General features: G+C 38.0%; 1 protein-coding gene across 1 annotated transcript in view; it reads right to left on the bottom strand.

Annotated features, from left to right (window-relative positions):
- Positions 1-13,075, bottom strand: part of LOC126189843 (cilia- and flagella-associated protein 251-like) — a 794,634-nt gene that overhangs the window by 695,099 nt on the left and 86,460 nt on the right. Inside the window, exon 3 of the mRNA XM_049930974.1 lies at positions 9,472-9,763. Coding sequence (XP_049786931.1) covers positions 9,472-9,672 — 201 coding nt within the window. The 5' untranslated portion in view covers positions 9,673-9,763. The remainder of the gene's footprint in view (positions 1-9,471; positions 9,764-13,075) is intronic.

Below are 13,075 nucleotides of genomic sequence, written 5' to 3'. Positions count from 1 at the left end.
TTCACATTCACTGAGCATGGCAATGTCATCAGTAAATCCCATCACTGATACCATTTCACTCTGAATTTTAATACCACTCTTGAATCTTTATTTTATTTCCATCATTGCTTCTTCGATGTATAGATTGAACTTTAGGGTGAAAGACTACATCCCTGTTTTACACCATTTTTACTCCAAGCACTTCTTGCTCTTCCATTCTTATTATTCCCTCTTGGCTCTTGTATATTACCTGCCTCTACCTATAGTTTAACCCTGTTTTACTGAGAATTCTGAACAGCTTGCACCATTTGGCAGTACTGAATGCTTTTTCAGGTCAACTAATCCTATGAATGTGTCTTGATTTTTCTTTAACCTTGCTTCCATTATCAACTGCTACATCATAGCTGGCTCTCTAGAGTCTTTACTTTTCCTAAAGCCAAACTGATTGTCATCTAACACAGCCTCAATTTTCTTTTCTATTCTTCTGTATACTATTCTTGTCAGCAACTTGAACACACTAGATGTTAAGCTGATAGTGTGATAAGTTTCACACTTGTCAGCTCTTGCAGTCTTCAGAATTGTGTGGATGATGTTTCTTCAAAAGTCTGTTGATATACTGCCGGTCTCATACATTCTACACACTAACCCCAATGATTTTAGAAATTCTGATGGTATGTTGTTATCCCTTCTACCTCACTTGATCTGAAGTCATCCAAAGCTCTTTTAAATTCTGATTCTGATACTAGATGTCCTGGCTCTTCTATACTGACTTCTGTTTCTTCTTCCATCACATCAGATGAAATTTACTGCACATAGATTCAAATACAAATACAGATGTTTTATTCCACCATTGAGCATATTTACATGCAATTGGTGTCATCAGTGTTAACATAATAATAATAACAATAATAATAATATAAACTTTGACATGACAAATGTTATTACCTACAATATAATAATCCAAGATTGATACAATACATATTTGTGCAAATGTCAATAACAACAAGAAGTTTCCTAATAGATCAATTACAAGATAAATGAACTACATAGTTCAGTGAATGACAAATAAAAAATCAAACAGATAATTAACAATAAGTACATGAAACTGTAATAAAATAGTTGCACAGTGTGGCATATGTATAGTTTGCAGTTAATTTATAGTTCATTCTCATAAGGAAAGTGGGTCATTTGTCACATACTCAAGGAAATCCTGAGCACAGTAAATTACTCTACTTTTGATCCACCTTGAAAGACTAGTTTTAAATTTATTTACTGGCACTATGTAGGCATTTTCAGGTAATTTGTTGAAGTAGACTGTACCAAGATATCTGTAGCTGTTATGTGCCCTTGCAAGCCTAGCACATGGCATATTAATTGTATGTTCACTTCTTATGTTATGATCATGAACTGTTCTCCTTAAGTCAAATTTACTCAGATTCTCTTTCATGAAGACAAGGCAGTTGTAAATATACAGGCCAGGCACTGTCATTATATTTAGTTTTTAAAAATAATCTCAACATGATTCATATGGGTTAGGTTCCGCAATGCACCTTATGGCTTTCTTTTGCCATTTAAACACTAATTTTGAGCCTACGGAATTGCCCCATAATAGTGTTCTATAACTCGGGTGCCAATGGAAGAATCCAAAATATCTTTACTGACACTGCTCCTCAGCTTGTACAGCAGATATATGGCACATGCCAATTTGCCACATATCTTCCCAGCTGAGCTTTTCATCTATATGAAATCCTAGTAATTTTACTGTTTTGTTATCATAACTGGGAGCATTCAGACTGAATACAATAGCTTCAGTTTTACTATCATTCTTCTGCAGTACATTTGCCCCAAACCAAGTAGTGCACTTCTCCATTGCCACTCCTACGCTGTGTTGCACATTTTCGAGATTGCTATCACATGTGATGAGTGTTTTGTCATCAGCATATAGCACTGCATCACATGATACAACTGCAGGTAAATCATTTATATAAATAATGAAAAGGAAAGGTCCAAGAACAAATTCTTGAGGTACACCCTTTACAACTGGGAGACATTCTTGACATATGATTATTTACCTTAACTAACTGTTTTCTACTGTCCTAGTATGACTGCATTAGACATAGAGCATTCTCTCCCACTCTGTACTTGTAGAGTTTTTTTTATGAGAGTATTGTGGGAGACCATATCAAAAGCTTTCCTGAGGTCCAACAGTGTTGCCCAGATAATATCTTTATTTTCAAAACAATTGTATATTTTTGCTACCATACTCTCAACTGCTTTGACTGTAGAAAGGCTGGATCTGAAACCATGCTGTGAGGAGGTGAGTATATCATTATGTTCAAAATACTGACTCATCTGTTTATACATGCAGTATTCTATATTTTTGATATTATGGGTATAAGTGGTATTGGTCAATAGTTATCTGGTGATGCTATATCTCCTTTACTATGTACTGGTTTAACTACAAACATTTTTAAACATTCTGGATAATTACCTTCATTTAAAATTTTGTTGATTATTTTAGTCAGTGGTGTTACAATTTGATTTCTGATATATTTAATAACATAATTTGAGAGACCATACTAATCCTCTAGTCTAGAATTACTGAGCTTAGTTCATTCATTGACCATCTTCTCAGTTACACAAGTCCAGTGAAAGCTGTCTGTCTGCTTACTGTTCATTTCTGGCAGCAGTGCCTCTGCCTTACTCACATTCTCCATTATGCTGTTATCTGATTGAGGGCTGACAAAATGTGCTTTTAGAATTTCAGGTGGAATTGGTGTCTGGTATACTTTATCATCACACTTAGTTTCTGTTTTAATAATTTCTAATGCAGCTTTGCATTTATTTACTGAGTTCAGTATATATGTATCATTTGCTTTGCACTTGGCTGCCTTGATTTCAGACCTGTAAATCTTTTTCACTTTCATGTACATTTCCTTGTCAGCATTATTGTGCTTGGACCTATCATGATAGAGTAGCATTATGATTCTTATTCTACTTAGATGTGGAGTGTTCCAGCTTTTTAGATTTTGTGGTTAGTGTAATGATTTTGCTTTGATATTTTCTTGCAGTGTTTAGGATAACATGCTTCAAAATTTTCAGTTAACAGTTCTAGAAAATTTTTGGTAGATTCATTTGCACCTGCAGTGGTCATTATTTTATCCAATTTTATTAAATTCAATTTACTTATCAACTTGTTTAGCTTTGATTCATTAATTGGTCTTATAATTTTTCTACAGCCTGTGGAAGTTTCAGTTGTGTTACTGTTAAGAGTTTGTCTGAGCCATAGTCCCTCATGATCTGAAATGCCTAGCTTTATTGTGTTGAATTCCATTTTGTTTAGATGAAAATTACAAATTATGTTATCTAGACATGCTTTATGTCTTGTGGGTTTGTCATTTACACAACTGAAGTTAAGAGATCTTTATGCATTTAGCAAGTGATCAACCTTTCTACTCTTAAACCTAATGTCTATATCGATATCACCAAATATCAGTATTCTGCAATTTTTGTATTTGAATGGCAAGAGTATCTGTTTCTCCAGAAGCTCCACACATAGGTCTTCATTGTGTTTTGGGGAGGTCGTAAACTGAAGCTGTTATAATTTCCTGGTTTGGCAACATTATGGCTGCAGCTTCAAATTTTGCTTATATGCACAGCCCAGTTACATCTATAACTTCATAGATTAGGTTCACACTATTTTTAACATATGCAGATCCACAACCATGTTTAATACTTGTTCTACTGTAGCTGGTTGCCAGTTCATATCCAAATGGTACACTTAATTTTAGTTCCTCATAGCTAAGACAGTATTCATTTATTGAAATCACAGTGCAGTGTAAGTTTTCCAGCCAATACTGAAGTTCATTAAGTTTGTTCTTAAGAGACTGCACATTAATATGGAAGAACATTATACTTGTACTGATCTTACTATGGTTTTCCTGTAGCCCTTCAGCAAAAAATCATTGAGATAGGATGGAACTGCTACTTTCCTTTTCCTCAGTATACAACTATTTGATGGGTTTTCCAATGTTGACTGTTCCTTCAGATGGCATGGTGGTGAAGTTCTTGTCTTGTTAAGGGGATGAGTGGCTCCTATTACTTCTGCCAATGTTGATGTTGCATTTTCTGTTATTGGTGTTGATTATTTTCTTGTCGGCCGTGTTTCTGATGATAATGTTTCTGGGGATGCTGCTGCCACTGGTGACTGTGGCTCTTCTGTTGTTGCCAACAGTGGTTGTGGTTCTGCTGTTGACTGGAATGGTGATGATGTTACTTGTTCCAATACTGCTGTTAATGCTGCATCTGCTTCTATTTTTCTTGGTTCAGTGTGGACAATCTCACTTTTGGAATGTGATGGTCCATTTTTTCCATCTTTCTGGTTTTTTGATTCTATAGAAGGTTTTTTTACTTCTGGCATGGTGTTTACTGCAGTTTCTTTTTTCCTCTTTTGTTTACATACAATCCGTGCCTTGTGAAATCTTGTCTTCTTAGAAATATGTTTACATAAAGTACTGTGACATGATTGTATTGTTCACAGGTTTTTAGAACGTACTTGTTCAGCTGATATATGACATAATTTGTCTGTACCGTCTTGCTGGCATGGAATTGTACACAGTCCTTATGTGTATTCCTGATTAACACTTCTACAGCATTTCTGAAATTACAGGTCATCTTCCAGTTTCTGGTGTCATTTGATTCAGCACAGACTATTAGAGTGTCTTCTTTTCCTAGGTGTTTGATTCTCTAGTAACTTCGTTAAATAACGCACCTGGTTTAACAAAGGATGTTACAGAGAGCATTTCTTGTGACAATTCATTTAACAGGCTTGCACAGTTTCTGCCATTTTCGTCAGTCAACATAAGAACCTTAGTTTCTGGCATAGTTATATTAAATTGATTCCTGGTTCCTTTCCCTGCTAACTGCATTTCTGTTTGTGCAGCATTTACTTTTACTGGGACATGTGATGTAACACAATTATTAGAACATTCAGCAATGTCGCTGTTTTGTTTTTCTTTTTGTAAATTTTGTCCACATTTTCAGTCTTCTGAACGAATCAATGTACTGTTTGTTGCAATCATACAGTTTAATTGTTCTTTTAGAGCCTTCAAACTATCAGTAAGATGTGCAATTGGAGCATCCAATCGTAAAATTTCATCTTTCATTCGTTGCTGGGAAATTTTGTCCTGATTATTTCCTTGCACCATTTTATGCACTGACCAATTTACATACTGTATATCATGATGATAGTTGTTTACTTTTCTTCCCCATGCTTTGCAAAAAAGTATGAGAGTAAGCATACCTGGAATCTGGCACTGTTGTGTCTTCATTTCCATTTAATTTGTGCACTTTAAACATATAGTTCAAAATTGTACTACACATTTATTTGAAAGGTTTTCACTAGTACATGCACTGATTTATATTTATGCTGTGTCCACAGTTTATAAAAATTTCACTATCTTGATAATGTAACAAACTCTCTTGTAACAGTAAAAATTACACCTGTAGACTTGAATTTTCTCGTGTTTATTTTTGCAAATTTGAATATATTCACAGTATTATTTCATTACGCACTTACTATCTTGGTTCGTTTCACTATGTTTAACTGTTATCATAGAGGCATTTTTCCACCCACTGCTCTCTCCTCTGCACTTACAGTGGAATTTGCAGTGCAATCTTAATGTTACAATTCTTGCTTTCAATTTCACCAAAGGCTGATTTGACTTCTGACAGTCATTTCGTTGTCAATTTCTTCACATTTTTTATGTAGACATTTCATCTTACCTACCTTTATTTCATCTTACCTACATTTATTTCATTCCTAAGCAACTTGTATTTCTATATTCCTGAATTTCCCTGAATATGTTTGTACTTGCTTCTTTCATCGATCAACTGAAGTATTTCTTGTGTTACCTTTGATACCCATATTTTTCATTCAGCTTCTGTGACTGCCCTTTTTAGAGATGTCCATTCCTCTTTAACTGAACTGCATACAAGTTACTCCTTACCACAGTACCTAAAGCCTCAGATAACTTCAAGTGTATTTCTTCGTTCTTTAGTTCTTCTGTATACCATTTCTTTGTGTATTGATTCTTCTCAATTAGTCTCTTAAAATTCAGCCTACTCTTCATCACTACTCCATTGTGATCTGAGTCTATTTCTGCTACTGGCTATGCCTTATGATCCAGTATCTGATTTTGGAATCTTTCTCTGCCTGGCCATGGCATAACCTGACTGTGTGGAAAGTTTATCTAAGGCCACTGCTCTGTGGATTTAAATACCACTGTTTATTATGAGGGCTGAGCATAAGTACTACTCCATCATGGAAGCTATATTGTCCTATGAGTGAACTGAGGAGAGATTTGAGTTTTACATCCTGTGCAATCAGAGTAATGTACAACCTGTGCAATCAGAGTAATGTACAACCAGACTTGTCATTGCAACATTCAAAGTGGTAATAAATGTAGAAGAGACCACTTAAAAGCATAAGCTCTATAGTATACATCAAGCAAACAACCACTGACAACAATTTTCAGCTGTATCAATACTACAAAGATCTTTGAGACTGCCAGAGAGAGCCAGAAGGACAAACCAGGTAGCGAAATATTCCAAGGTCTGATGCCATCATGAAGAATAAGAATCCAACCCCAGCACACATCAGAATGCAGCAACTGAGCATTTCAATAAACCTCATGGCCTCCCTTGAAGTGCCAATGTGGTAGCACCTGTCTCCTACTTTCAACAGAGGCTCTCTTGCATAATTTGATGGACTAACAGCACTAAGAGAGAGTGGTTGAAGGTGACTTACAACATACAGATGGCTTCCAGACGGAATCATTGACTCTGCAGTAGAGTGTACATTGTAATCAACTTTCCAGCAAATTAAATGTCAATGAGTGATGGAAGCCCAGACTTGGACCTTCTATCTATTGGGAATGATGTTGAATACTAGACTTATGCTTACATCATATGGCTTGAATCAGTACAATTCTAACTTGTACTTCAAATTCATCCTTTAACATTGGTGATATTTAAAGAACATGTTTTCTTTAGTGATTTGCCTTTTGTATGGTGAAAATTATTGACAGAAGAATATTGAGTCACTGACAGGCACAACAAAATGACCGCTAAACAAATAAGTTTTTGGCCAAAAGGCCTTCTTCTGAAGTTGACAAAACACTTACACATACACACACACACAAACGCGTGCATGCAGACAAACACATACACTATGTGGTCAATAGTATCCAGACACCCCACAAAACATACAATTTTCATATAATGTGCATTGTGCTGCCACCTACTGATAGGTACTCCGTACCAGCAACCTCAGTACACATTAGACATTGTGAGAAGGCAGAGTGGGGCACTCTGTGTAACTCACAGACTTCAAATGTGGTCAGGTAATTGGGTGTCATTTGTGTCATACGTCTGTATGTGAGATATCCACGCTCCTAAACATCATTAGGTCCACTGTTTCCAATATTATAGTGAAGTGGAAATGTGAAGGGACACGTACAGCACAAAAGCGTACAGGCTGCCCTCATCAGTTGACTGACAGAGACCGCTGACAGTTGAAGAGGGTTGTAATATGTAATAGGCATTCATCTATCCAGACCATCACACAGGAATTCCAAACTGCATCAGGATCCACTACAAGTACTATGACAGTTAGGCGGGAGGTGAGAATACTTGGATTTCACAGTCGAGCGGCTGCTCATAAGCCACACATCACATCGGTAAATGCCAAACGATGCCTCACTTGGTGTAAGGATCGTAAACATTGGACGATTGAATGGTGGAAAAACCTTGTGTGGAATGACAAATCACAGAAAATTGGGAGGTGGTGGTGTTATGCTGTGGTCTTGTTATTCATGGAGGGGGCTTGCACCCCTTGTTGTTTTGCATGGCACTATCACAGCACAGGCCTACATTGATGTTTTAAGAACCTTCTTGCTTCCCACTGTTGAAGAGCAATTTGGGGATGGTGACTGCATCTTTCAACATGGTCAAGCACCTGTTCATAATGCACGGCCTGCGGCAGTGTGGTTACACAACAACAACATCCCTGTAATGGCCTGGTCTGCACAAAGGCCTGACATGAATCCTATAGAACACCTTTGGGATGTTTTGGAATGCCAACTTCATGCCAGGCCTGACCGATCGACATTGATACCTCTCCTCAGTGCAGCACTCCGTGAAGAATTTGCTGCCATTCCCCAAGAAACCTTCCAGCACCTGATTGAACGTATGCCTGTGAGAGTTGAAGCTGTCCTCAAGACTAAGGGTGCGCCAACACCATATTGAATTCTAGCATTACCAATAGTGGGTGCCACAAACTTGTAAGTCATTTTCAGCCAGGTGTCTGGATACTTTTGATCATACAGTATATGACCATTGCCTCTAGCCACCGGGGCCACACTGGTACAATTATTATAAATGCTTTCTCTGAAAACTAGATGGAACAGACAGTTGAAAGGACATATTAGTCTGTAGGTAATGAATCAACTTTATTTCCTTGAGAATGATATGAATGAAATTGGAAACAGAGGTTCTAATGTACAGTAGTTGTTGCACAAATATCAACAATGTACACATAAAGATCTTCAAAAGCAAAGTGAAAAATTGACAAGATCTTTAAACTCTATGAGTAGGAAACTGTAAATTACTTCATCAGCATAGAGGACTTTTGGAATAGGAAATAATGATCACAACATATTTAGTTCTTGTTAGAAAATGTAACTTAAATCAAGGCCAATAGTTGATCAAGAACAAAACAAATGTGCACCCACTGCAACAGTTGAAAATTAGTATCAAACACAATCAATATGAACGCATTTTTAAACAAATATGAAGTGCTGCATGATATAGTTTATGTACAGCACAAAGCACAGAGAGAAAGAGATATCATTTAAGCCTGCTTTGTCAGCCAAAAGGAAATTCATCAAATCTTCAATAACTATCACAGTAGTCATATTTTATAGGACCTCTTCTAAAGCATTAAGAAATTTCAGCAATGCGCTCACATTACCACTGGCAAAAGCATTAGCATCCAGGCATTCATGTTCACATGGAAACCAAACCCAATAAGTAAAGTTTCTGAAATTCACTTCCACATGTTTCTTCACAAAGTAGAAACAAGTACCACCCTCCTATTCAGTTGATGTACCTCTACAAATGTAGCAGATATAAACCACAAGTGCTAAAAATCATAAATAAAATGCAAAACAATTAACAAGGTTCCAAAGTTGATGATATCCGTGGAAGTTTAAAGCTGAATTAATTTCACTTCAGATATTTAACAATGGATGTAAAGATCAGCAAATGACTCCCACAGACTGAAAATGACTAAGGGTTACACCAATATTTTAAAAAATAACATACACCACCATGTAATATGACCAATATGAATAGAAGACAATATACTGGAGCATATTCCTCCTTAATTACAGTAGTTTTTAATTCATATTTTTGTATGAGAATAAAACTTACAAAAGGTAAACACATCTTTTTTGGTTCAGGAGGTAGTGATGTTAGTGTGGTATGTTGACTGCGAAAAGGGCTTCTTCTCTCATAAGATTCTCTAATGGATGAGACTGTTGCAATGACCTGCAATGATGATTTATGAAGTTTGAGATCTTCAGCAGAATGTTCTTGTTTGTCTTCTGAAAGGTCCCATTCAGCATTCTCCATGTTTACAATACAGGTGAGTTCCACTTGGAAGAATGTAAATCAGTTTGTCATATGGGGATATTATACTCCAGAATAACAATTTTTTTTACATCTGCAAAAAAAGAAGAGCAAATGTAGAGTGGTTAAGTAGTTAGGAAATTATAAGAATCTACTGTATGGCATGATTGTAACGCTATATATGAATACTTGCAAATAATGGTAACAAGATCAAAGCAGCTGAAATAACTATTGACACAAACAGTTAAAAACTTTGCTTCACATGCTGATTAATTTATTCTACTTTTACTCCACAAAGCAGCTACTAAAATGTTTCTACTGTAAATATCATAATTATGAGCTTTCATGACTTTTAATACAATCATACAAAGTATCTGTTTTGTTCGGTAATCTCACGCTTCATTAGAATTATTACATACATCAACACAGAAAGTACTTAAATAATAATAAAACAAATGTTTTATTATTTAAGTAAAATATTTTAAAATTATTATGTAGAGGAGGCATTCATTCCCATTCCCAGAAAGACACACTGGAAAATGACTGATAAACATTTAAGCTTGGATAAGCAGATATGCTTTTAAGCTTTCAGGAGCAGCTGTGGGATGGGGAGGGAGAGGGATAGCAGGGTAAAGGTGGGGGAAAATGCTGTGAAGCCAGTGGGAGCATGTGGGGACAGGAAGGACAGCTAAGTGATGAGTCAGGAGGCAGTGCCGGAGGGATGGGGTGGAATGGGTGCCAGCTGTTGAAGTAGAGATATTGTCTGTGGTTGTTTGGCTTGTGTGGACAGAGGTAACAATGTAGCAATCCTTGACATGGAGGTCAGCATCAAAGAATGTGTCTTGTTGGCTTCAGAAAGACAAGGTGAAGCAAATGAGGGAGAAGATTCCAAAGAAATGTCAGCAGTGTATCCTCACCCTCTGTCCTGATCACAAAGATGTCGCCAATTAATCTGAACCAGCTGCAGCATTTGGGATTCTGGGTGATTAGGGACATTTCATTTAGATGGCCCATGAATAGGTTGGCATAGGAGGGTGCCATGAGCATTGGGGATGTTAGTGTAGAGAAAAGTGATATTGACAGTGATGAGCAGCTCACTAAGTGGTGCAGGAACAGGAATTGTGGAGAGTCTGTGGAGGAGGATATAGAAGTGTAGGTTGTGGGTAAGAGGCTAATAGTGTTGGTCCATGAGAGCAGAGACCTCTCCCTGTTGGTGCACAGTAACTGGCAACAATGAGGTGTCCTGGGGGAGGGGGGGGGGGGTTATGAACTTTAGGAAGAAGCATGTAGAAAGTGGGAGTTCTGTGTGTGGTGGAGATGAGGACAGAGAGAGAGAGAGAGAGAGAGAGAGACTCAAGGGAGAGGTTCTGGGATGAACCTAAGGATTTGAATCCTGCTGGATTTCAGGAATGCAATCACTGTGGAAAGGTTCTTAGATGGACGTATCAGACAAATGGGAGCGTCTCTCCACCAGGTAATCCCTGTGGTTCTTAACCACAGTGGTGGAGTCTGACTAAGACTTAGTCAGCAGGTAGGATTATAAGGACAGAATCAGTTTTTAGGTGGTGGGTTGCAATTCTTACTGCAGATGTAATGTTGGTTTCCAAGTTGAGGGATTTAAGGACTGATAGTGAGGAAAGACTCAAAGTTAGGAGACTACTGAAAGTTAACAGGCTGTGATTAGGAGGCAGTGGTACTAATCACAGATAGATGGATGTGTGAAATGAGTCCCACAGTCTTCATTATTGGTTTCGGATTGAGTCTGATTTGTAGGGTTGGTGAGAAAAATTTTTTCCTGTAGCAACCAAGAGAATGCAAGCTGGTCTTTAACCAGCACAGCATTACTGAACTTTGAAGTGGAGCAGATGATAAGGACTGATGTTTCAGTGAGACAGAGGCTTTTAGAGGAAAAGTACATTACAATTTCCAGGCCTGTTTAGGTTCTGGATTCTGTGGCACTGGGAGAAAGCTTATGAGGGTATGGTAAATGTAGGTTTGCAAGGAAAGGTTTGTCGGTTAAGAGAGGATGCAGAGAAGGTGTGATAGAGGCTCTTGTGGACATGGTGGATAGTGATAGTCCAAGGTGGTAGTAGAAGGTGGCCAGGTTGGAGAGTTTTTCAGGGTAGTGTTGTGCAAGCTGCTCTAGAGAGCAAAAATTTCAGTCTGGCTGATGCAATACAGGAATTTGAGATTATAGAGCAAGACAGTTTTATGGATGGAGTATGGGTATTGCAAGGAGGTTTGTGTCTGATTTATACAGTTTTACCAGATTAGGTTTTGAGGGCTACAGACTGATGGAGTTAGAACAGATAGAGGTCATTGCGGAAGGAAGGGTAGTGGACAGAGGTGGGTCATTTGATGGTCAGGCAGCTTGTGGGGTTTCCATGAGCTACACAAAAATGCAGGAACAGTATGTGGGACTGGGTTCTGGCTAGGGATAAAGCAACTTTTCTGTACTGTGGTTGGAGTAAGGACCATATTGGAGGACAAAAAACACGTAAATATACATAGGGAAAAAACACAAAAAGAATGAAACACAGGAATATGGGGGGAAAAGGTAAAACATTAGGCAGTAGGGTCTATAGTGAAAGATGAAAATTAACTAAAATCAACATGAAAACACATTCAGATCAAAGATAAAAATAAATAAAAAGATGATAATGGCATGCAAGCCAGTAGATGAAGATATGTAAAGAAAGGAGGGCAGCAGAGGGGTTCCTAACCTTCAACCTGACCTCACCATCATTCGAAGAAACCACAATTCATTGTCTAAAAGCTGATCCCAACACTATAATCATACCCACCAACAAAGGCTCCACCTGGTGCATGGACTACAGTGGCTGTCAGATACATCCACCTACAGGCCCTGCCACAGTGACCCCATTGCAGAAATCCAGCAGGATCTCTAGCCCCTCTTCAAATCCTTAAGTCCATACCTGAACCTCTCCCCCAAGTCTATTCTCTCCTCATCTGCACCACTCCCAGTACTCCTACCTTCTACATGCTTTCTAAAGTCCATAAATCCAACCACCCAGGATACCCTATTGTGGACAGTTACTGTGGCCCCACAGGGAGAATCTCTGCTCTCACAGATCAATACATTCAGCCTATCACCCGTAACCCACACTCCTGTATAAAAGACACCATACATTTCCCCACAGTCTCCTCACAGTCCCAGTTCCTTTACCACCCACCATGCCACTCATCACAGCTGATGTCACTAACATCTCCAATGCTCATGGCCTTGCTGTTATTGATCTTACCTTTCCCAAAACCCAACTGACTCCAAACCTACAGCCTGCTTCCTGCTCATGGTGACCTACAAAATCCTCATTCATAATTATCTCTCCTTCAAAGTCATCACCTCCAAACAAATGGGCACCTGTAGAACACCATCTTTTACCAA

Source organism: Schistocerca cancellata, chromosome 1 (genome assembly GCF_023864275.1).
Source record: "Schistocerca cancellata isolate TAMUIC-IGC-003103 chromosome 1, iqSchCanc2.1, whole genome shotgun sequence".
In the NCBI taxonomy this organism is placed as follows: domain Eukaryota; kingdom Metazoa; phylum Arthropoda; class Insecta; order Orthoptera; family Acrididae; genus Schistocerca; species Schistocerca cancellata.
Note: the sequence above shows the minus strand (reverse complement) of the source record. Positions and strands in the feature narration are given on the sequence as shown.